Source organism: Pelecanus crispus, chromosome 3 (genome assembly GCF_030463565.1).
Source record: "Pelecanus crispus isolate bPelCri1 chromosome 3, bPelCri1.pri, whole genome shotgun sequence".
NCBI classification, from domain to species: domain Eukaryota; kingdom Metazoa; phylum Chordata; class Aves; order Pelecaniformes; family Pelecanidae; genus Pelecanus; species Pelecanus crispus.
Window position 1 is genome coordinate 26,174,857 of NC_134645.1, and position 23,684 is coordinate 26,198,540.

Sequence of the window (23,684 nt, forward strand, 5' to 3'; positions counted from 1 at the left end):
AAGGGGCTTTCTCTACCCTCTAGCAAATCCTTCCCAGCTATCAGGCTGCTGTTGATGAACACCCATCATGCTGACTAATATGGTCTCATTGCTTCCTTTTTCATTACCCCATGCGTTTCTTATCTTATGGTTAGACAGTAAGCAGATTAGGGTGGGGATTTTCCAGTCAATGCCTGTACAGTGCCTTGCACGATTGGTGATACATGTGGTAGGGCTAATTCACATGCCATCTAATCTTACCCTCAGAAGCCCTCCTTATAATGAACTCCCAATTTTAACCACCCCAGTAACAAGAGCCAAGCTCCCCCCATTCCTGAGAGCTAAACCTAGACAAGTTCAACAAGTGGTCACAGCTCCAACAAACATGAACAGGCCTGGAGTTCCCAAGCTAGAAGGAAGAGCCGTCCTGCATAAGCAACACACCACCGAGAGGTTTCTTCATTATTCTGATGCAGCTAAGTGCAAACCCTATCATAAAAAAACCCAACCTGCTACAACAACCTGCTGTCTGGCTCGCAGTGTGAGAGGAGTGGGGGTTAATTTAGTCAGGAAACAAAAAATTATTAATGGCATTGCAGACAGATCTCAGCAGCAACCACCTCCACACCTGGAACAAAGTCCACATAAGCCACAAGTGCTTATTCTCTAAGAAATTCATGCAGCCATGCTGCATTTGGTGTAGTAGCATTATCATCTTACATGCACAGAGAAGAGATGGCCTAAAGGTTCGGGTGTTACCCTGTAAATGCAGTGAAGACTTCATCAGGCTTACCACAGATTTCCTGCCTGGGGCTGGGAGAGTCATGCAGCCTCTCTCAGCTCAGTCCTCCCCCTTTATAAAAGGGGTTGTGCACACAGCGTGTCTCACAGCAGAAGCTCAGGAGCGTAACCACACTAAACGCTGCAAAGCATTCGGGTAATACAGCCAGAGATGCTGCTTAAAGCTTTACCCACTGATTAAGAGGAGTTCAAGGCCTCTGTGTGCTTGCTCAACATGAGCCTCCCTTCTCAGACTGAGGGGGATTTAAGATCCAATTCATGTGCCTGAAGGGAAACCAACACATCATTTTAAGTTTTGCTTTGTGCCTATTTTGAGGATTTAAGTGAGAGTTGAGGAGTGGCTAGTCCTTAAGCTGATTCTGGGGCAGGATGTGTTTCATTCTCATCATACAAAGTACTTCGGACAGGCACTTTAGTGGCAACAAAAGCAAAAAAAAAAAGGAAAAAAAAATTAAACACACCAGGTAGGAGAGTAGCTCGATGACATTCTTGCATATTTAAATTAACATGGAACATGGGGCTGTTCCATTCCTGAGCTGCCTTCTTATTATTCCCTCCTACGTCCTTCTAGTGGTGAAAATGCCCCAGAGGTAATGAAGTATCGAGCTACCTTCCCCATCGTACTCAATCCAGAATGGTTCTGATGAGGCTGATACAATCAGCCAGGTTTTACAGCAGTAAGCAAGGTCAGATTTTGGTCCAGTTGTTCATAGCCTGCAGAGTTTTTACTGTACGGAAATTAAAAGGACTGCAACCTGCAGCAATTGTGGAAGTTGAGAGCAAATTAAAAAGAATACGAGTTCTGGCATTCTTCCTCAGCAATTTAGGACAGCCTTTTCATTACCATAAAAATAGCACTTATTTATAAGCAACATCCAGTTCTGATATCCCCTAAATCTCACATTACGTTATAGAAAAGGCAGTAACAACATTAACACTTCACAAATGGGAAATCAAGGCAAAGGAGAAAAACAGCTTGCCCAGCCTCACCCCACAGGCTAGGGCAGGGGTTTGGACCAGTCTCCGGGTTCTTGATTCCTGCACGCTGCCTGCTATGCCACACCACCTCCTCAGAAAAGGAATGGAGCATCACAGCAGTCTCTGGAAATCACCTTTAGGTTCTTCTCCTCCTCCCCCCAAATTTCCCTTTAAATTTTGATTCTTGTGCATCTACTAAGCAGAACGTTTCAGCAATGCACAGCAATAGGCTTCTCAGTGCTTTGTTTCTGCCAGTGGAATAGCTATGACTGTAAGGTTTACAGAGACTTTCTGTTCCTGTCTAAAATTATCTTTGCTGAGCCTTGCGACGCCAAGAGCACAGAGCCAATATTCCATATGCCCTGAGAAAAACGGACTACATTTCAGGCACACTCAGCTAGTGTGGTTATAGAAGCATCTGTCAGCCATGACCAAAGCTCAGGGCCACCACCATGTCAGGCCTTGCACAAGGGGGACGTCGCCTGTTTCTTTGCTGCATGAGACAGCACAAAAAGTCAGGGCCTGATCCTGCTGCTGTCTGGGTGCTCTGCATTTGCGGGGTGGTTGCCCAGCCAAAGAGGAGTCTCTGCGATCCCTGTTCAAACTGCGAGATCAGGGTGGAAGGGTATGAAAAGACAGCAGGTGGATACAGACAGATGGGGGAAGCGGGGGCTAACAGGGAGACAACAGCAATTAGCATAAGCAGCGGCAGTCTCAGCTCACCAGCTGCTTTGCCGATTGTCTGCTTCCCTGATTTCCAACAGCAAAGAAGCAATTTGCCTAAGAGCACAGTCAGTAGCTAAAACCGCCTCTCAGAACTGAAAGTATCGGGAAAAAAAACACAATTTCCATGGTACAAAAGCAAGGATTAGAAAGCTGTCATGTAGGAGTTTGCCTAAGTAAGGCATGGAGCAGGCGGCTCAAAACAGCCACCAAATAGTTCAGAGCGAAAGGCTAAAAAAGGAAGGTTTTAGAGGAGGAAATGAGTCAGTAGCTTGGAGGACGGGAGGGGGAGTTCAAATAGCTGAGGCATATAAAGTAAGCAAGTAGTCACTATCTCAAATGCTAGAAAGTCAGTGAGGTGCATGTATTGATCTTTGGTTTCTGTTGATGCAGGGTCTCATTCACCAACAGGAGTCCATGGGTGACTTTTTATATTGACCGTGCTGGGTTTTAAAGAGGTCCTTCACTGGACAGACACTTGTTGGCTGCAACTCACACCAGTGGTTCAGACTAGAGCCAAAGCGGTCACCACCAGCTACAGAATTGCTGAAATTTCTTGGGCTCCCCCATGGCTGGGGGTGGATTTTCTGGAGGGAAGTTTCAGCTTAATTGCAAATGGTGCTTGCCTTAGGAGAGGGAGGGGGATTCACCTTTCAAGATGGTTTGTCCAAACATCCAGCTTGAGCTTTCAGCCTAGCTTATTTACAGCTCTAACACTAGGAAAAAACGACAAAGCTTATTCAGTGTTGAAAAGCAGCAAAGCTAGTAAAAAACTTCCATCTCCACAATGCTGTAGCAATCCGCAGTGTTCATTTTTTTCTTCGTAACAACTTTGTATTGCACGGAAACCCTGGGGGCGAAGGGGTGAGTCTCGGCTCTTGGAAGCCTTAACCTTGCTCACTCGTACAGCACCACAGCAGCTGGCTGTTAACAGGGCGTGCCTTGGTGGAGTAGTAAACCATGAGAGGGTTAGCGTCAGCGTGGCAATAAGCCACAAGGCACAACTTCCTCACCTCTGCCCCACGTCCCTGTCCTGTCAAAAGGGCAGGACTGATGAAAAGCGAGCTAGTAGAAAGTGACACCAAAATTCCCTCCTGCCGTCCCCAAAACAGGGAGCTCAGCAGCTGCTGTGCGAGGACTCTGCTGCAAGCCCTGTCTGAGGGAAACCGCAGCACTGCAAACGGTTGGGGTGATGCTTAAGGTCACAGGCACGTGAGGAACAGGCTGTCGAGTCAGGGGAGCAGCACAGGACTGGAAGAATACTCCCATTCCCCAACACAAGCAGCAGCACGGGATTTACATACAGCGGGGGTTCCCAAACCATGACACATGTACTGCTAATCACCGGCAGGCAGCTCCCAGTGCCGAGCTGGAGCTCCCAGTGCCCGTGCTGGTACAGCACGCAGAGCCTGTGGAGCCCTGCGCTAAGGCAGGCTGGTACCACCGTAAGCCACGCATGTGTCAGTGCATCTTGGCACACAGCTCCTGCCTCTAGCTTCTCCAAAGTACCACAGCCGCTGTGTTTATGCCTCACCAGGCTACGCTGCTTTATCTTTTGGGGAACAAAACCTTTCAAAAAGCCACTGTGGTTCTCAGTAAGTGCCCTTCCCAGAGCAAGCACATCTTTCCCATGAGACAGAAACAAGCGAGAGAGCTCTCCCTTACTCTACTGGTGAAGGAGCTCCTGTCCTTGCTGAGGTTCCTTTAACTAGTTAGATACCTTCTCAACCCACTGCAGCGTTTCCAAAAACACAAGACGTCTTGAAACAGACTGAGCCAACAGGCCGGTTCCAACTCATTTTCCCTTATAAGTATACAACATGGAATGGCCCCGGCCCTGTTCTCATGGCCTTACATCACCCTTCCCCTCCTCCCCAGGATGCCTTACTTCTGTACCCCTTTCACAGCAAAACCAATCTATGAAGAGCAAGCTTGGAACAATAACAGACAAATTACCCACATCAATTAAGACTAAAAAGCACAGCTGCCCCAGGTCTCCGTTACGTGCCACCGGAGATGGAGGTCTGCTACGGCACTGTGCATCACCAAACAGCACCTGCCTTGGTTTTCTCTCCCAGCCATGCAGCATGCGCTGCCACCGGGCTGAGTTGCGGCAGAAAGACGGGACCAGAACAAGTTGTCCAGAGAAAAGTATTTGTAGGGCTGAAGTTCTATTACACAGGCATTTTATCCAACTTGTTTTAGAATTGTTATGTTTAAAAAAACAAAAACCCGAACATGTTTCTACTCAATTCTTGTTACTATTTCCAAAGTCAGTTAAGACTTTGGTCCAAATTTCAGCATTCCTTGATTAAATACATCAGAAAAGAGCCTAGGGAGGAACTACCCACCCACCCCAATTTAAATCTAAGTCATACTGGCAGGTCTTTTGCTAGTTTCACCACAAATCTGATGCAAATGCTCTTGCAAAAGGGACCCCTGGCCAGCATAAACCACCCAACACAAGAGTGTAGCACAATAGGACTGCTCTTCAAATACATACATCTTCAATATGGGGTCTTTCAGCAACTTCTATCTAATGTGAACAGGCATAACAGCATCTAAAAAGGGCATCTACTGGGGTATGCAGCAAGGAGGGGAAAAAAAATCAAAATGCAACACCCTTAATTAGAACAGCAATATGGATGAAAACTGTACGGCACACACCTTTATTACTGCAGCTTTATGCTAGCTGTAACCTGGTATGAAGTATTGCTGCCCCATATCCCAGCCCTGAAAGCATGCAACCGAGTCTTGTTTTTGTTTTCTGCTTACAAGCAGGCAGAAAGACAACAAAAAAGCTTGATGCTGGGCGCTCTTCGCTCATCAGTTCAAGCCAGGAACACCACTGCAGTCAGGATCCAGTAATGAAACCTAACTGTCTATACAGCTTTTTTAACATTAGCAGGTGCTTCTGTAATCTGATTACAAAAAGCCCGAGCTTCATTGCACAGAAACATTACGGAAGTAACGTTTTTGTAGCACTACAGAGTGAGCAGTACTGCGATAAACATGGAACAGCAGCTTCTCCGAGCCCCCCGGTCTCAGCAGCAGCGTTTTCTCAGCGGTCAGCTTTGTCCCGAGGACAAACCCTTCATTGTTTCAGCCACCTGAAAATAGATGCCGCTCTGATTCATGCGGGGACGCTGCTGCTGCTGTTAGCGCTGCTGCTGTTGGTGCTGGTGCTGCTGCTGGTGCTGCTGCTGCCGCTGGGAAGAAATGCACAGGGTTTCCTGCAGCAGGCAGCGAGCGCGGCCGGCCTGGGCCAATCAGGAGTGCCTGACTGAGATCGCACCAAAGTAGGTATTAAAAAAATCCCTCAAAAAAAAAAAAAAAAAAAAAAAAGCCCCACACTTCCTCCTCGCCAGCTCTCCTGGCCCCCCGCCCCCACCCGCTGTCTTTCAGGCCGCCTCCCGCCGCGGCCGGCCCTCCCGCTTGCCTCAGGGCCGTGACTGCCCCACGGCCGCCCCCTGGGGTGCCCCCCCCGCCGCCCCCCAAGGGCTCCCCCTGCCTCACCGTGACCCCAACCGCTCCCCTGCCCCTCACGACTGCCTCAGTCCCCGTCATCTCCCCCACGGCCCCAATCCTCTTTCCGCCCCCCCCCCGGCAGCCCCCAGCCGCCCTGCCCCTCAGGCCTCCCTCAGCCCCCCCGGCTCCCCCCTCAGCGCCTCCCCGCCCTCTCCCAGCGCACACCTTGGGGCAGGTAATCCCGCCCCGCTTCGCAGAGGGGCCGCCAACCATTGGCCGGCCGGCGCCCGACCGCCGTCAATCACCCGGCGGCTCCCCCCGTGATTGGGCAGCCCACCCCCTCAGCCAGGCGGGGGTGGGGGGGGGGGGCTGTGGGTGCGTGGGTTCCCCCTCCCCCCGGGTGCGGGCGGGCACGCGCGTGCGCGCGGAGCCGGGGGGGGGTGGGGGGGAGGAGGAGGAGGGGTCCGGGGCGTTGCCACGCGGGGCTCCCACCATAGCAACCGCTTCCTCCTCCGGGCACGGCGGCCGTGACGTCGACAGCGTTTCCGCCCGGCTCGCGCCCTCGCCGCTTCCCTTCCTGCTGCCGGAGCCCGCGCCGCGCCCAGCATCCGAGGGGAGCAGCTGCCGCCGCACCGCGCTCCGCCGCCCGCCGCGCCCCGCCGACACCATGGTAGGGAGCCGGGCGCCGCCGGGGGCGCGGGCCGTTACGCTTCTCCCCCTCCCCCCCTCCCTCGCCTTCATCCCCGGGGAAAGGGGGGAGGGGGGCGGCGGGTACCGCCCGCCGCATCCCGGCCTGCGCTCCGGCCGGCGCCGCCGCCGTGCCCGGCGGCACGACCGTATCGCGCCCCCCTTTCCGTCTTCCCTCCCCTCCCCTCCCCCCCCCCCCCCCCGGTCTTTTCGCCTTTGAACTTGAGGCGGCGGATCCTTTCCCCTCCCCCCATCGCGCCATGAGGCGGCGGAAAGTTACTCCCCCCCGCCCCCCCCGAAGCGATGGAACTGTCCTTTCCCCTTCGTCCTCCCCCCGCGAGGCGATGGTACGTTCAGCGCCGCACGCGGGCGCTAGGGGCGGGCGCGTCCATTTCGCCTGGGGGGGGGGGAGGCGGTGAGGAGAGGGAACGAGGCGGGAAGAGCAGGGGGGGAGGCGGCGGCGGCGGCCGCCGTGGGGCGATGCGTGGCCCCTCCCTGTGCCGCAGGGCGCGGCCGTGGGGGCGGGGTCCCCCCACGCGGGGGGCTGCGCGGGGAGTGGGTGGCCGCCTGGCAGCAAGGCCATGGCGGGGGGGGGGGGGGGCGGCCGCCTGCCCCGGGGGCCGGGGGGCTGCCCCGCTCGGGAGGAAGCGCGGCCTCAGCCGCATCCGCCCCGACGGCCGGCCCCGCGCGGGAGCCATCTTCCCCAAAGCCGAGGGGTTTCGGGCCTGGCCTAGAAAACGGCGGCGGTTCCTCGGCGGAGCGGGGCAGCAGAGGCGAGCACCCGTCCTCCCGCCAGCCGGGGCCCCGCTCCGCCGTCCCCGGTACGCAGCCTCTGGGGGCCAGGCCGCCCTTAATCGGGCCCGGCTGGAGTCAGCAGTCCTGGTAGCAGACAAAAGAGGGGAAGGAAAAACGCTGGTCGTGACAAACACGGTTTTGCAGCGACTGCTCAAAGAAGCTTAAATTTTCAGGTACTTGCCACAAGGCTCGGGAGATTTTTGTCTTGCTTCTCTGTGCAAGAGGTTGTAATGCTGGAAGCATTATATCTGAGATGTAACGCTGGAAACAGAGGAAACGGAGAAATGTATTAAACGTACCCGCTGACTTGCCTGTTTTCTCTGCCTTGCAAAAAAATGCCGGGGGACTCCTTTCATAAATGTGGCGGAATAGACCAAACAGCTATTATGCATCATGGTGGTTCGTTTTCTGTTGGTTTGCCTACACTAAAACTTTTCAGCCCCTTTTAACTCAGGCTATTGAGGCAGACAAATTCACTTGAATTATTCGCTCATACAGTTTTAGCTGCTGTCCCATTTTTGCTTGAGTCATGCACAAACACTTGTCCAGCAACAAACATTTGGGTGTTTTGACGCACTTGCTTAGGTTATTTGCCTTTAGTAGAGGGGTTCCCGTGGTATTCACCATTATGTTTCTTGAACATGTGGTATATCCAGTAAATAAACTTCTAGTCTGTATAGACCTGGCAGACAAGATGTGCTACCAATCTCCCTGCTTCCTATAACACCCGAGTTGAAGCATCTATGGCTGGTCTGCAGCTTGGAGCAGAGCTAATGGGAGTTGCAGAGGAAGCTGCTAAATGTCTGACGAGACTTGCAGCTCTTGTTTAAAATAGGCTTGTCTGAACAAGCTAGCTACCACCTCTGCAGTACGCAAACCTAGTTTAGAATGACTACTCGCTGTGTCAGGCTTCATCTTGCTTCAGAACTAGAGAATTCCCCAGTCAGTTAAAACTAGTATTTCTCATAGTGATCTCCTTTTTGGAACAGGATCTGGGTGGTGGTTTTTTGTTTGGTTTTTTTTTTTTTTTTTTAAGATGCTTTCCAGTTACTGCAAATGGACTTGCTTTTGGGCAAAGAAGAGTGTAGGCCTTCTGGCAAAGTACAGTAATGCCAGCAGGAGGGCATCATTTGGTATCAAAAGAGCATTGGATTATCTGATTGCCACAAGGTTCAGTTTCTTTGCTACTGGTTTAAATGCGTCCATGGTCTTTGGAGGACCGCGCAAATTATTTTTCTTGGTTGTTACTCAGTATTATTCCCAAATATGTGTAATTACAAGGTACATATGCCTCGTATACAAGATGACAGCCTCCTGACAATTGATAGTGTGGGTGTCTGGCGTGTTCCTACTTGCCTTGTCAGAATATCGCTATCAAGAGGCTCCTGCTGGGAGCAAGGGCTGACCTAAGCGATCTCATGAGGGAAAGCCAGCAGACAGCCAGAACTTGCATGTAAAGCTGTCTTTTGCTCCCCTGACTGTTCAGTATTCACAGCAATCTCCAGGAAGGATGCCTCAGTAACCAGTACTGGGGTGCCCAGAGCAGGCCTTCAAAGCCTGTTTTTAAGGGTGAGGTTTAAGCTTTACGTTGCTGTAGGTGCCTGGAGGGCCACGAGAAAATTCTTAGAGACGCTTGGGCTCATAACAGCAGATTTCTGTGCTGCATGTGTTTCTAAGAAGCTTTGCTTGCCTGCAAGAGTCCTGTTGCATACCAACTTACACCCGCATTACCTTAAAACCATGCATTTCAACACAGGAATGAGTACTGCTCAAAACTTCTGCCCTGCTACTGGCTACCACGGTTCCTGTTTTTCAGCAGTATTGCTGGGATTGCCTTTTGCGAGTATTGCTTGTTCAACCTACCTTGATAATTATATCAGGAGTGAACTTAATGGCAGCTTGGAGAAGTTGATGATTTCCTCTTTGGCTGAAGGCTGAGGAAATGACCTCCAGGAATTCAGGGGAGACTATTTTTCTGCCTTTTTTTTTAATAATTGCTTTCTTACTCATCTCTCCTTGTCTAGTCAATAACCTTTCTTACTGGCACGGAAAAAAAGCTGAATAGAGTTTTGACTCCTCCCCCCCCCCAAAAAAGAGACCACATAATGCAAAATAAAAACCACTTGAGTCTAGCTGGCAAGATCTGCCTACAAGTGATATGCAAATAACTGCACTTCTTGCTGGTTTATGGTGTGCAAATAATGGCCTCTTACACAACAGCAGTAAAAAGGCAGTTAGTTATGTTTCCTATCATGCTTCAGATCTGAACTGAAGCTTCGGAGTTTCAGATGCATAGGCTGCCTGGTATAAATGGAGGTGTCTGTCTGTCGGGCTGTAGGCAGCAGAGGACATGGGCCTACTGGGGCTTGAAGTCACTGGTGTTCTCACAGTGGTGCTGGTCTTTGGGGTGAAGCTGGTTTTTGGGGTGAAGGTAAACTAGTCACTCCATGCATTGCCTCATTTCCTACTCTGTAAAGTGGGGGTGGTAATATCGGATGGGTTTTCTTGAGTGCTCAGATAACAGATTAAAAGCAAAGCAATATTTAAGATTCTTGTATTTTTAACTACCCAAGTTTTCAGTCGGCTTGTCGGCCATAGCTGACAGGCCCCTGAAAAGGTGATTTGGCAAAATCTTCTCCCAGTCTGTTAGCTGCAGCCAGGCTATGTGACCTTCCATATCTACTAGGTGCTCTCACAACTAACTTGGCTTACCTTTCCCTTCGAGATCTCAGTGCTGATGATGTCCTAGGGTATTGCATGGCAGTGTAAGGGACAGCTTTGTGAAGGCTGCTGTCCCAGAACAGTCGGGTGGCAATAGGTTTAATTGAAAAAATATTTGTCGCAGAGATGTACTATGACACATTACTGAGTCACATGCAAATACCACATGGTTACACAGGCAGTTCTGGCAGTGGCAGGGGATTTTGAAGGTAGATAGGAGGGATGGTATGCCAAGCACGGGGGAAACAAGGTGCTTGCTGAAGAAACTGAAAACCAAATATACAGCAGTAATGTGACTAGCAAACATGGGAGCACAGTGTTCTCGAATCGCTACCTTTGCAATGGAACAAGGCATACTTTAATAAGTTCTTGGTGTCAAATTCTGGAAAAATTGATGATGCTTTTCCAAGAAGGAGAAGTTTCCACTTGAGTAGCTGTGGATAGTCCACACTGGTGTACACAATGCGTGTGCATGGTTCCCAAACAAAACAAGTCAAGAACTGCTTCTTAAAATGTCTCTGTAGACGACACATGCACCACTATGGAGGGCTCTTAGGTTCTGATCACGGGAAAGAAAACCCGTGCTGTAAAATTGTCAATACTTAAAAGCAAATTTAGACTTTCAAACTTGTCTTGAGGCAAACTAAGTCATTAGTTTAAAGTCTTCTTGGCTGTCTTACAGTTGAGGAGGGAACAAAGACTTTTCTTGGATAAAATATTTTAAATATTCAAGGAAAATACTGGAGTTCACAGTGCTTCCTAACAAAAGAGGGAGGCAAATTTCATTGTGTCAAAGTTGCATTTCAGTGCAGGCTTGCTACAAATCCAGTTTATCAGGCATCTGGCGTGTGTCTCACTCCTGAGGTGGGTTTCTGTATATGAGTATTTTCTTGAGAAAGCTTTGGATTATTCTTCAATCTTCCCCTATTTAGATTTAATTTCAGTTGTAGAGTACTTAGTGATGGAGGCAAAATGTTGGAAACTATTAGTGGAGGCAGCTGGGGACGGCTCTTGCAGTTGGAAGCCTGCTAGACAGAAGGCTCTCTCTTTGGGCTGCCCTGTGTAGGGACGGCATTCTGCTCTCACAAGACTTCTGCAGTGCTTTGCACTTAAGGCAGGAACGATGGCTTTGTGTAGGGAATAAGAGCCACTGTGTTACTGCAGCGCATGCTGACAAGGCATTTAATGCAACCATTACCTCATGCGCCTACAGCAGTCTATATGAAAATACAATGGGGATACTGGTATAAGTGCTCCAGAATAATGTACGAGGCAACGCTGCCCGCAAGACACGCTGCCTTTGCAATAGTTGCATGGAGGTACTGGGGGAGAACTCATTTTTGCTGATTACCTCAGAGAAACTTACTCTGTCCATTCTTGCCTGCCCCAATGTCTCCCTGAATGTGTTGTACTGGTGTCATCTTCGTCCCTGATAATTAGGTGGCTTGCCTCCTTGCTGCTGCCTTGTTTCAGTGAGGTTAACAGGCCCTGCAGTTAAGGTCTTTGACACCTATAGAAACAGGCTGGCTACTTGAATGCAGTCTTCTCTCCTGAGTTGTGTGCTGGGAATGGTTTTAAGTTGGTGTTGCCAGTGTTACAGGGTTTATCTGTCCCCTGCAACAAAATGTCACCAGCTAATGGTCATATATCTCACAAGTACCTGCAACATGTACTGCCCAATGAACAGCCACAAATGTACCAGTCCAGAGTTGGATAACTGCTTTTGTACTGAAAAAGGAACAGAACCAGGCTAGCTGTCGTAGCCCTGCAGCGTGCAAGCCAGAATGCACAAAATAATAATGAATGTGCTGTATTGAATCCTCTGAGCAGAACGATACTGGGCCAAAGAGAAAATGCAGACTAACAAATAAACGTTTATTCTGTCATTACTGGCGGTGTGGAGGCTTCTCACCAGCTATTCTTCTGGACAAATCAGCAGACACACAGTTAAAATGTCGATTGAGGACATGTATTTATGAGTGTGGCATTTCTCCTTGTTCCAGTGCTTTTAACAGTCATCCTGTTGCTGCCCTACACAGAATGGTTGCAACCAACTTATAATAAAAGCTGCCTAGGGTTTGGGGCTTTTTTCCTCTTTAAGTATGTTTACAAAGACAGTCATGGCTGGTACAAGCCCAGGGTTGAAGGGGGAGTCCTACAGTTATAAAAGTAGATCCTCTTTTTGGAAGTAGTTAGTTGCGCCAGGAGTTTATAGGTTCATTTCAACCCATACTGTGACACAGCTATAGGGTTTTCTCAGATGGAACAAATCTGCATTGTCCCTAGCAATATAATGGCTGCTCATGTCAGCCTGTGTGATGAATTCAGGAGTTGTACAGCAGCTGTGAAAAGGAGTAGCACCAGCTCCTAATGGCCTTTTGCTTTGGAAAGTTAAAAAATCCAGTTCTTACTGTTGTGCCTTTAGCTTCTGGTCAGTCCCAGTTATCAGCTGCAGATTAACAGTGAATTTTGAGTTTTCAGACTGAATACTCTCAACATTTTTGGAATCTGAACTGACTTGCCAGCAGTGCTCAGTTTCTTTATAAGGAAACAACTTGTCTCCCAACTTGGAGACGTGTTTCTGGCTGTGCAGTAGCACAAGCGTATGCCCTTGACTGCACAGTTTGCATCAACCTGCAGCTCTTTTGCTCCACCTTGCTTCTGGCTCTCTGCTAAGCATTAATCTCTTCTGTCAAAGTTAACTTCTTGGCAACAGGAATTGGTGCAGGGGAATTAGTTGTTGTGGTCTTGGAGCAAAGATCAAGAATTGACAAAGGTAGAGCTAGGTGACATGACCCAGTTTTATGTGATTACTAGACTCATTCCCATGCTAGTTCAGGCTTTCTAAGCATTTTCTACTTAGAATCTTGAGAGTTTTTGACTAAAAAATGAGTCTTAACACCTGCTGTCAGCTACTGAGGTGCCATTAGTTAGAAGACAGACCTCAGGGGAGGAAAAGGTTGCCTTGAGTTCACTGTGGATTTGTCCTTAGTGAATGATGCAATAGTTCTAGTCACTGGACTGTTTGCTTTATCAGGGCAACCTTGTGTTATTTAGAGTCTTCCCAAAGAGCTCTTGCCTACACCAACCATAGGGATGGGAGGAGAAAGACCTTTATTCCTCGTTAGTTCTCAACCCCACTCAGACAAAGTGCAGTCTCTCCTCTGTATGGAGGAGGTGACATAGGAATGAGTCATTTTGAGCTGATGTTTGCACTTTTGCTCGAATTTATCCTGGAATAGGCTTTCTTCACTTAATTTCCTTGTCTTATTGAAGATACGCAGAATGGCTGGCCTGGCTGGCTGCCAGGCAGCTGAAGCATGGTAACTTAACTCCCTGTTCCCCTATCCCAAAGTAAATGCAAGGGATTCAGGATAGATTACCTCTAATAGACAAGCCATGCATTGTAAATCTTGAGGAAAGTCCCCTTATAGCTGAGTAAACCCCTGAAGAGCACTGTTCTCCATGCTAGAGAAAAGCTTCTGTCTCAGGTTCACTGCTGTATGAGATTGACCTGATTTTGCATGACCAGTGCTTGGGGGATCTAGATGCCAAACTCCATGGTAATAGATTCTGCCAGCTGTGCCACCGCTCTTCACCAAATTAGCAAAGCTATGCCAGCTGCTAGAAGTTACAGAAGGAGAGATGTTGGTAGGAAAGGGAGAATCCAGGCTCATCCAAGGTCCTGCATGGTAGGCATTGGTCAAACCTTTAAAAAAAAATACACCTTAAGCAGTTGTCCGATCAGTAACCATCTCTCAAGGCCAGCTGGCTTGAAAGTTAGCACTAAGCAGTTCACCTTCACTACTGATTTCCCTGGTTTTGCCGCTGAACCCTGCTGTTTCTTTAGAACATTTCCACTGAGAAGGTACAATGTCCCCCACGAAATGGATCCATCAAGCACATGTTTTGGGGCTGAGCTTAAGGACAAACAAAATCAAGAACAACCTTCAGCCTTTTTCAGCTGGTATATCTCACATGATGCTTTACCTGACTGTTTAGTACTGCTGACTGTGCTTGTAACAGTGACGTGTGGCAGTTTACATAGAGGGAGGAGGGTGATTTTCCTTCCGAGATAAGAATTGGAATACCTGAGGATAATGTCATTTGAATTTGGAAGACCAAAAACTAGTGTGGGAAGAAGCAGTATTAGAAAGGAATCTCACTGTTTACGCTGCATGCAGCACTTTGAACAGATAGATGAGTGTTGGACAGGCTTCAATTTGGTCTCTACTGCTCTGGTCATGATGGCCTTCCAGGAGTGTCCGCTGGCCAGTATGGCTCCCCATATTTGCAGTATTTGCTGTTGCACAGTTGCTTTTAAGCTCTCCAACTTCGCTGCACTCTGAGAACAAAATTCAGATACAAATGCTTCTACCCTGCCACCTCTCTTCTTTTCTTTTTTCTTTTTTCTTTTTTTTTTTTTTGGTCTTGTTCTGAAAAAAGCAGCAGGCTGAAAATGCAGTTCAGCCTCTTGTCATTCTTGCTAGGTCTTGTCCTCTTTATTCTGTGCAGCTGCCTTTAACATTAGATTGGTAATGCTACATCTGCATCTCCTATTACAGCTAGCACAGGGGGATACCACTAAGTAACTAGAATTTCCCATCAGACTTCGACGGCGGGGGGGGGGAAGTTGAAAATGCAGCTTGCTTTAAAAACTGATGGAGGAACTGCTGGGAAGTAGATGCTTTAACTGTTAGACTTGCAAGTTCTCCCTTCAAAACACTGAATTCAGAGCAGCTTCTGAAAGGTGGCTTGTTCAGCTAAAAACTATACCACTACAGTCCTAGTACCCCACTACATCTCTCTTGATCTCTAAACAATCCATGTGACAAGCATGGAATCTGGCCATGTTTTACCTCTGTTCCTAAAGCTGCTGGCAAGCATGCTAGAAATGGCTAGGAAACTTTGAACAGAAGATCCTCATGGACTTGATTGTCTAGCCAGTCTGAAATGGGTAACAAAACTAAGCTGCTCTAATGCCAAAGAGTCTGCCACAACTGAATCTCTGAGGACAAGGGAAGGACATGCGTGTAAAACTACCCCAAAACAATGTTCTAATATAAGTAGGGTTGTGCCTTCTTCGGAATACTTTTGGTTTGGCAGCTGGCTGTGGGCAGCATCGAGACTCCGGATTCTTTACTTGGCTTGGAAAAAGAGGGTCTGCAGCCGTTTCTGACAAGACTCTCAGGCTGCTGGTGACTGTTGCCCATATCGGTTGTCTTCTAGCCTCGGATTTAAGGCAATGCGGTAATGTGGTCCTGAAAATTTGTGGTGGTAATCCTGAAGGTCTTTGCTCTTGTCTTTGCAGGCATCTGGAGTACAAGTTGCCGATGAGGTATGCCGTATCTTCTATGACATGAAAGTGCGGAAGTGCTCTACGCCTGAGGAAATTAAGAAGAGGAAGAAGGCTGTCATCTTCTGCCTCAGTCCAGACAAAAAGTGCATTATTGTGGAAGAAGGCAAAGAGATTCTGGTGGGAGATGTCGGTGTGACAGTTACCGACCCTTTCAAGCACTTTGTGCAGATGCTTCCTGAGAAGGATTGCCGTTATGCCTTGTATGATGCAAGCTTCGAGACCAAGGAATCCAAAAAAGAAGAGCTGATGTTTTTCTTGTGGTAAGCCATCTTCCCAACTCATTCCTAACATGCAGTCCAAGCACTGTGGGTGAGGTCTCTGAGCATTTGTATTGCCCAGGCTGGCAAGATGGCAGGCTTAAAGTGAGCCGGACAGCCTGATGCCTGTATTCTGAGCCATGAGACGTTTCAGTTGTTCATAATCGGTAGGACACTGCTTCTGTCTATGCTAGATAATAAATGTCACTAATTGCACTTTTTTTGGTGTGTCCCACTAGGGCACCAGAACAAGCACCTCTCAAAAGTAAGATGATCTACGCAAGCTCCAAGGATGCAATCAAAAAGAAGTTTCAAGGTATGTAATACAGCTAACACTCCTATCTGTGCTGTGCCCCTAAATGCTTACACAGCGAGGCTTAACCATTGGCTAATTGACTTTTTTTTTTTTGAGATACTAGTGAGAGATGAGAACTTGGCAGGTGAAATGCCCTGTGACAGAGCTAAAATGAGCTCTGCCTAAAACTTGTCTGACTCTGAATTTTAGAGGCCCTAGAACTGTGCTCAGGACAAGAGCAGGCTTTGCAACGTGTGACACTAGCAGTACTGTGCAGAGCTGCCTCTGTGACAGAGGACTTTTAGCCATGTGTCTGTTGAAATACACAATCTCAAACTTACTGTGCTGTAGTAGTAGTAATTAACAATTAATTTGATTTAGAGATGCGGTTGTGATTACTCATTGCAAAAGGCATCGCATCTCCCAAGTGGAGTAGCTGAGTTCTGTTTAGCCTGTCAGGCACCATTAACCAAGGAGTAAATACCTTGCTGCAGCATTCAGAAATTTCATGCTAAGTCAGTCGTTATGACGGCTTGTAGCCAGATAGCACTGCCCCCGCCCCTCTTCAGTTCCTCATGCTGTGCTGGGCCACAGTCTTGCAGTGTGCAGCAGTACTGGCCTTCACAGGACAACTTGCCAGTGGACTGGAACTAGCCAGGGAGACTGTTGTGTGCTGCACATCTGGAAGATGGAAAAAAAAAAAAAAAGCAGTCCTGTGATTTTACTGCTTCTCCCTACATAAGACAAGCTTGGGTTGGGCTCCCCACCCTCCAAAAAAAAGAAACCACTGTTAATTCCTTAGACCAGCAAAGTCTTTCTAGTCTCTACATCTCAAATTACCACCAATTCTTTCACCCACCTCTCCAGAGCCAGCAGGAGCTGAGTCAGCCATCTTAGTGTGCTTGCGCGTTAGTATCCTCAGCTGCCATATCCAGGGTAGCACTAGAAATGAGATTAACTTGTATGATAGTCTGCAATGAAAAGGCTAACAGTCTGAACACTGATCTAGTGAAAACTTTCTCCCTGGTATTTCTACGTTGATAGTTGGTGTGTAGCCAGGTGTCTCCTGTGACATATCAGGGGAAAAACATCCAAATTCCTAAGGTAAGGCAGGACTTATCTGCTTGAGTGACCAATTGCCTCTGCTAATATTACTACCAAGTATGCTTCTTTGATTACTAGCATGTTGAAATAGTGCGTTATTGAGTGTTTTGCCTCTTTTTTTAGGCATAAAGCATGAATGCCAAGCAAATGGGCCAGAGGACCTCAACCGAGCTTGCATTGCTGAGAAGCTAGGAGGCTCCCTAGTCGTAGCTTTTGAAGGAAGTCCTGTGTAGATGTCATACAGTGCCACAACTCTACAAGCATTCCATGTTTTAATATATCATTTATGTAAAGCAGCCATTCTAGGCAAGGGTTTCACTAACTGTAGGGAAGCTGTCTTGTAGAATAAAGTAGATTTTGAAGTTGTAGCTCCTGTGTACAAATGACCCTAAATAAATCAAATCTAAGGATTTATCTTGGTGTATTAATATTTGCATTGGTTTTCCAGCCCAATACTGTCCCCAATGGATTAACACTAAAGGTCTCCAAAAAAATTTTGTTCCAATGCAGCAGTGTATCATGGGATGAAAGTAGCGGGGAGGTGAGAACAATCTGGTTCCTGTTCTTACTTTTTTAAATTGTAACAAGCAAAATTCAGTCAGTCTTTTTGAGGCTACTGGCCAAATTGCCAAACTCAAAATTTTTTTCCCTGTAACAGTTTAATACAAAACTTAAAACCTGTAGTTAAAGTTAGGCTAAAGCAACCTGTTGGCACCAAAACTGGGTTAAATTCTTAGTGCTTGCAGTTGCAGAGCAGTACTAATAAAGGCTAATTCTGAAGTTAAATAGAGATAAAATAGACACTTTTCTGGAGAAATAGACCTAATCTACTCTCTTGTAAACTCACTGTGCAGTAATAATATTTAAAGGTTCACTTGTTCTGCAGGTTCAATTTTCTTGTTATGAAGTGTCTTGAGGTCTCTTCCAGACTGAGTGGTTCTATAAAAATTGCTTTTCTGTTGACATAGTTTAATTTAGAACTACCTTAGTTTCACTAATACACACTTACTAGCAGATCAGATGCTTCTGAGGCTTTTACAAATGTGGATTCTTATATTAGAGCTCTCCAGTTATGGGTAGTACAATGAGAAGGAACCACATCTTAAAAAGTGGTATTCTCAGCCCCAGTCTTTGGTCTCTTGGTCCATTTGTCCATAGTTACTATTGATTTTAACTTAGTAGAACCAATCAGCCTGACTAATATGGCTTGATCTGGGCTTTTCGTCTGTTAGCTTCTTTAATTCTGTAGAAATGCATGGAAATATCACCTACTAGAAAGTTTGACCTGAAATGCCTTTTGTATGGGGGGTAGAGAACATTCCTGTGCCAGCTACAGAGATCTTAAAAGCTTCCATGTTTCACCAGTGGTTGATTAAAGCTGTTTCCTTTGTGTAATGTGTACATGGAAGTTGCATAGAGTTTTCCTGTATGTCTGTAGAGAAAAAGAAGAAAAAAAAAAAAAAACCCAAACCAAACCCCTTAGCCTCCAGTGCGTTACTGTGATATGTTCTGTGTGTGCCAAATTCAAATAGCCTAAATAAATGGGGTTTCCCTCCCCTGGGTCAGTGACTGATTCCTCTCCAGCCTCTGGATTAGCCATCCTGCGGTGGGGCTGGCGCTGCTGGCTGAGCACACCAGAGCCCCACATAAGCTGGGCGCTCGGGGAGCTGGTACACCTTCCGCAGCTACTGACCTGTGCTGCTCAGGAGGGAGAAAGGATGGGGGAAACAGGCTGGAAAGAAGAGCTGGTGGAGGCGGAGGGAGTTGGAGGGGAGTGGAAAGCGGGTTCACCCTTCTGCAAAATGTGCTGCCCTCCTTGGCCCTGCACCCCTCTCACAGCTGATGGAGTGCTGGCCTGCAGCAGGTTCTAGCTCCCTAACAGCACCTGGTCTCTTTTAGGCTTTGGACCCTGATTTCCATGGGTTGGGGAGCTTCCTGGGAAACATCTGGTATTTGCATTCTGAGTGGGAGAAACCCAGCATGTGTTGGTTATTTTGTGCTGTGTTCCCTGTAAGAACTGAGAGAGCTTTCTCTGGACAGCCACATGAAGCCCAGGCAGTTACCAGCTGCCCCTTGCTCTGCAAACTCTTGCCAGATGTGCAGGGACAGGAAGCTGTACTGTCCCTGCAGCTCCTCAGCAGAGCAGTGTGCTGTGCTGGTTTATCTGCGGGGCCAGGGAAATAATGGTCCATTACCTAACTCAGCATGCGCCCTCTCCGGCCACGCTGCATGGTTAAAACCTTTAATTAAAGGCAGGCACTGACTGCTTGCTCTAACTTGGCACCCAGGCAGGTCACAGGGTTGGGAGCACAAGGTTCTCTGATGCAAAGAGATCCACCAGAGCGAAGCTTTCTGATTTGGAGAAAAGCATACTGGCCTCGTTTCTGCAGGTGCTTTTAGCCTGTGTTTCAGTCAACCCTGAGCTCGTCCAAGTGGGTAATCATCCCCATAAAAAGCTCCTCCTTGCCTAGGTGTCTGCAGTACTGGTCTCTGTCCAAAGTCCAAGTTGAGATAAGGAAACCGGAGTGACAGAGCGGGAGTGGTGCTGCCTGACAAACAAAGGGAACTCCCAGCCAAGATCAAGCCGATAACTAATGCCTCCAGACTGCAGGCGTCTTCAAAGAGATATCCAGCCCAGGTGATGCTTTGGTTAGAAAATGGAGCAGGAGACCCTGCAAAGGGGGAACATGTCAGACCTGGAAGGTAGAAGGGCACTCCCCACAACGTGAAAGCCCTTGGATCAGGGACTTGGGTACAAAGTGCATTAGTCCCAGGACTTTGAGGGATGAGTCTGAGGTTGCACTTTGGGCCTTGGTTAGGTGCAGTCCCACAGCTTCAGCTGATCTGAGAAGTTCTGGCCACTTTTGAGAGCCTCGCAGCAAGCCCTGAGGTATTACACTGGCCTCTCTGGAAGAGTACTCCAGCACTGGCAGTAACTTAACCTTCAGAGCTATAATGCTTCAGGCTTGTCCACATCATGGAGTTAGTGGGCCAGACTTCACCACCTGCCAAGATTATTTGCCCTTCTGCAGCTGGAGGGGATGGAAAGCATGGAAAGTTGTTTCCTGTTGTGACTGTTTCAAATCCTTTCAGATAAGGTTTCTTCCAAATCACCCAGACCTTCTGAAAAGGCAAGGCAAGCAGGGAGAGACAATGTGAGGAATGCTTCCTATAGCTTGGCCGGTTGCTGGGGAGAGAAATTACTTTCTAACAGGACTACATGAAGAAGAAAAAGGTGAAGGGGTTCAGATGACAAACATGGCTCGGAGCTGTGCAAGCTCAGCAGGACTGCAGTCCAAGTAGCGCAGCTCAAGTGCATCAGGAGCAGAGCTGCTAGAAACCTTTTCAAGTCCACATGCAGGCAAGGGTTTCCCAAAAGCCATTTTTGTCCATTACACTGGGGAGAAGATGGAGATGGCAACTGGTAATTCAGGCCTGTGTGTGAGCAGCAGGTGGTGTAAATGTAATTTAGCTGCTCCAGCAAAGGTGAACCTGAGTGTCTAAGCTATGGCTTGGTAAACCCACATACCCAGGCTGAAAGGTAACTCCAGCCTTGGCTGAAATCAGTGGAAGGATCCAGTGCTCCTGTTCAAAATCACCCTAGCTGGGTGACTGCTAAATAAAGTGCCTGCCTGCAGCACCCTGGCGCCCAGCTGCTGATCATACCTGCCCTGAGTCACAGGCTGACAGGTAACAAGCCCACAGAGTGGCTTGCCTGGAGGAAAGGAGATAACTCTTGGCAAAGCCCATGCCATTAGGCGGGCATGTTGTGAAATCCCACCAGCTCCTGGGAGACAGGGGCTGGCCAGTCCCCAGCCCTGCATGCTGGTGGGCAAGGCTCAGGTTTCTCCTAGCACCGCGGGATGTCCTTCCCCTTCTACCAAGGTGCCGAGAGGAGAAAAAATCCCAGCAATACCACTCCAGGTATTGAAAATTAAGCTCAACGTCTTTCCCCAAAGAGACACGAGGTTTTTCAGCTTTGCTTAACAAGATCAGCCCCTCTCTTCCTAAAACAACCAGCTCGGCGATGTGTCCTGGAAGGGCACCATGTCTCCCTGATGCTGGGGACACCAAATCTGCTCATGTGTCGCTTTTGGAGCCAACCTGTCCCATAGCGCACTCGGGATGCTGGCTGCCCTCCTTGCTTTAGCTGAGGCCTTTGTTCCGGCTCTTGTGTTAACGCCTGGGTATCTGCTTTGTTTTGCTCGAGTGCTCACAATAAAGGAAATCATTGTTGCAAAAGCAAAAAAAACTGAAAACCAAAGGATTGCATCACTTTGCTGCGCCTGCTGCTCTGGGGCCCTTCCCACCAACGGCTGTCTGGGGGTGACAGCCACCCCAAAATGCTCAACAGCTTAGTCCAGCCTAGGGGTTAGGTGGGGTTCTTTTTTGCAGTCCCGGTAAAAATCCAGGTGTTTGCTCACTTTGGGGGATCTTAAAAGCCAAAAGGCAACAGGCCAGGCAGGCATGCTGCTCTGCAGTGAGAGGTGATGCTGACAGCATTGAGGCCACTGGTGGGCCTTGCCTCATGAGGTCCTCCCTGTGCGTCACAAAGTCCAGAAGGAGAAAACAAAGGCTCATCATGGCTGCTTATGAGTTGTGGGGGTGACAGACCTGCCAGAGCCTGGGGCGCTTGCAGGAGCTGCTGCTTACGTGCATGCAACAGACTTTATAGAACAGGGCGGGGGGGGGGGGTAGGAAGGGGACCCGCAGCAGCAGAGCTTGTCATGAGTGTGTGGGGTCTCAGCTGCCATGCAAAGGGCTGGGGCCACCACCCCGCCGGGAGACACAGCCCTCCAGCCAGGTGCGTGACCTCCATCGCCTCCCATCCTGCAAGGAAAAGCAGGCAGTGAGGGACAGAGGAGCATCATGGAGCTACCCACCAAATCTGGAGGGTGGCCCTCCTCCCTGCAGCTCAGCACAGCACACACACAGCCCCCCCCCCCACCCCCCCCCACCCAAAGGTGCTCAGCCCATTTCTGCAATGAGCTTTGACGAGCTCAGCACTGACATGCACCCTGACTTCTGGGTGCAGCATCCCTTGCTCAGCCTCAATCAGCAAAGCCCCAGCGAGCACTGGATAAAAGGGCGCCTTCGGAGAAGGATGGGAGGCAGGGGTGGAGCGGGGGAGGCTCTCAGCTTGCTTCTTCCTCAGCCGGAGTGCAGCAGGATCCCCTTTTCTTGCCTGGTCAAAATGGGGTCACACACCCCCACCCCCCCCAAGCATGACTTGCACACCCCTTCTCCATCACAGCCCCGGAGCCAGCCTCAAAACTGCGTGGTGTCTCCGGTGTCTAATATAGAGGCCGAGCGCACACTGCCTTCCCGGGGAACAAAATGGAGGCGGGTCTGTCCCTCATCCCCCTTCCCAGCCTTGGCTCTTCACGCACCCGGGAGGGACTGAGTGCTTCAGGGCCTCTTCCCCCCACCTTAAATCCTGCTGATGTCAGCGCCAGGCTCAGCAGCTTTATTGTGGGGAGACAGGCACCAAGCTGTCACGTGGCCTCTGCCATTTCCTAAGAAACCAGCTTAAAAAAAAAAAAAAAAAAAAAAAGGAAAAAGAAAAAAGAAAGGAAAAAAAGGGGGGGGGAGGATTTAAAAAAAATAAAAAAGAAAGCCACAAGAAGGGGAGTGCAACCGAGGACCACCACCATGCTGTACCCGCAGGGACAAAATTACAGGGGAGTGCTGAGGTTTAAGCAAGCAGGAGGGCTGGTCCCCGTGGGGCTGGCATTACTGGCGTGCTTCACCCTGCCATGCCCTGTCCCCACGTTTGGCATGACCCCCCACAGCAGTGGAGCACCAGCACGCTGCCACCGTGTCCCCACCGCCACGGCGCATGAGGCGCTCCCTCTGCCGGGCCCCGCACCGGGAGCTCAGCGTGTGCTGCCAGCCGGAAAGCACCCGCTGCTAGAAGGAAAAGTCTCTCCTTTTCTCCAATATAAGCAAAGACAGAAGGGATGACTTTTGCAGCACAGCAAGGAGTGGGGAGAATAAAAGATCTGCTCCTGGCTAAAGCAGGGTCCTTCTTCAGTGACCCCAAGACCTGTCTGGCCTGCAAACTTAAAAAAAAATATTAAATAATAACCAGAAAAATAAAGCAAGGACAAGCTCTTTTCACTACATCGTCATTTTAATTGCATCGACACCCAGAAATACACAAAAGGATACGTGCCAAGAGCCATCCATCAAAGATAGGCTTCCTTCCATGGTGGGTCTTACTTTCACACTTCTTTCACTCAAAAAAAAAAAAAAAAAAAAAAGAAAAAATATAATAATAATTGCACCGGTTGATGTAAAAACACAGTCTTCCCTTTTCACACATTCGTGGGTTCTGCTGCAACAGGAGGGTGAAGCCCAGGCGCCCACCCCAATGCAGCTGGAGCGGCTCCCTGGGGAATGAACGGTTGTACAAAACAGTATGAAGATTTTTCTTACAAACGTACACCTGCAGTGTTTACTGGTTGGGTTTTTTGGGGTATTTTTTTTGGTTTTTTTTTTTTTAAAGTCTCAAAAC

At 48.7% G+C, this 23,684-nt stretch overlaps 1 protein-coding gene across 1 annotated transcript; it reads left to right on the forward strand.

Moving 5' to 3' along the window:
• Positions 1-6,587: 6,587 nt before the first annotated feature.
• DSTN (destrin, actin depolymerizing factor) lies at positions 6,588-18,679 on the forward strand. The gene is made up of 4 exons (XM_075707550.1): positions 6,588-6,619; positions 15,464-15,771; positions 16,008-16,084; positions 17,291-18,679. Exons 1-4 carry the CDS (start codon positions 6,617-6,619, stop codon positions 17,398-17,400), a joined length of 498 nt encoding a protein of 165 aa, XP_075563665.1. The 5' UTR covers positions 6,588-6,616; the 3' UTR covers positions 17,401-18,679.
• The last annotated feature ends 5,005 nt before the right edge of the window (positions 18,680-23,684 follow it).

Coding starts and splice junctions, on each gene's coding strand:
- DSTN (XM_075707550.1), top strand. Junction 15,772..16,007: donor GAGCTGATGTTTTTCTTGTG/GTAAGCCATCTT, acceptor GTGTCCCACTAG/GGCACCAGAACAAGCACCTC. Junction 16,085..17,290: donor AATCAAAAAGAAGTTTCAAG/GTATGTAATACA, acceptor CTCTTTTTTTAG/GCATAAAGCATGAATGCCAA.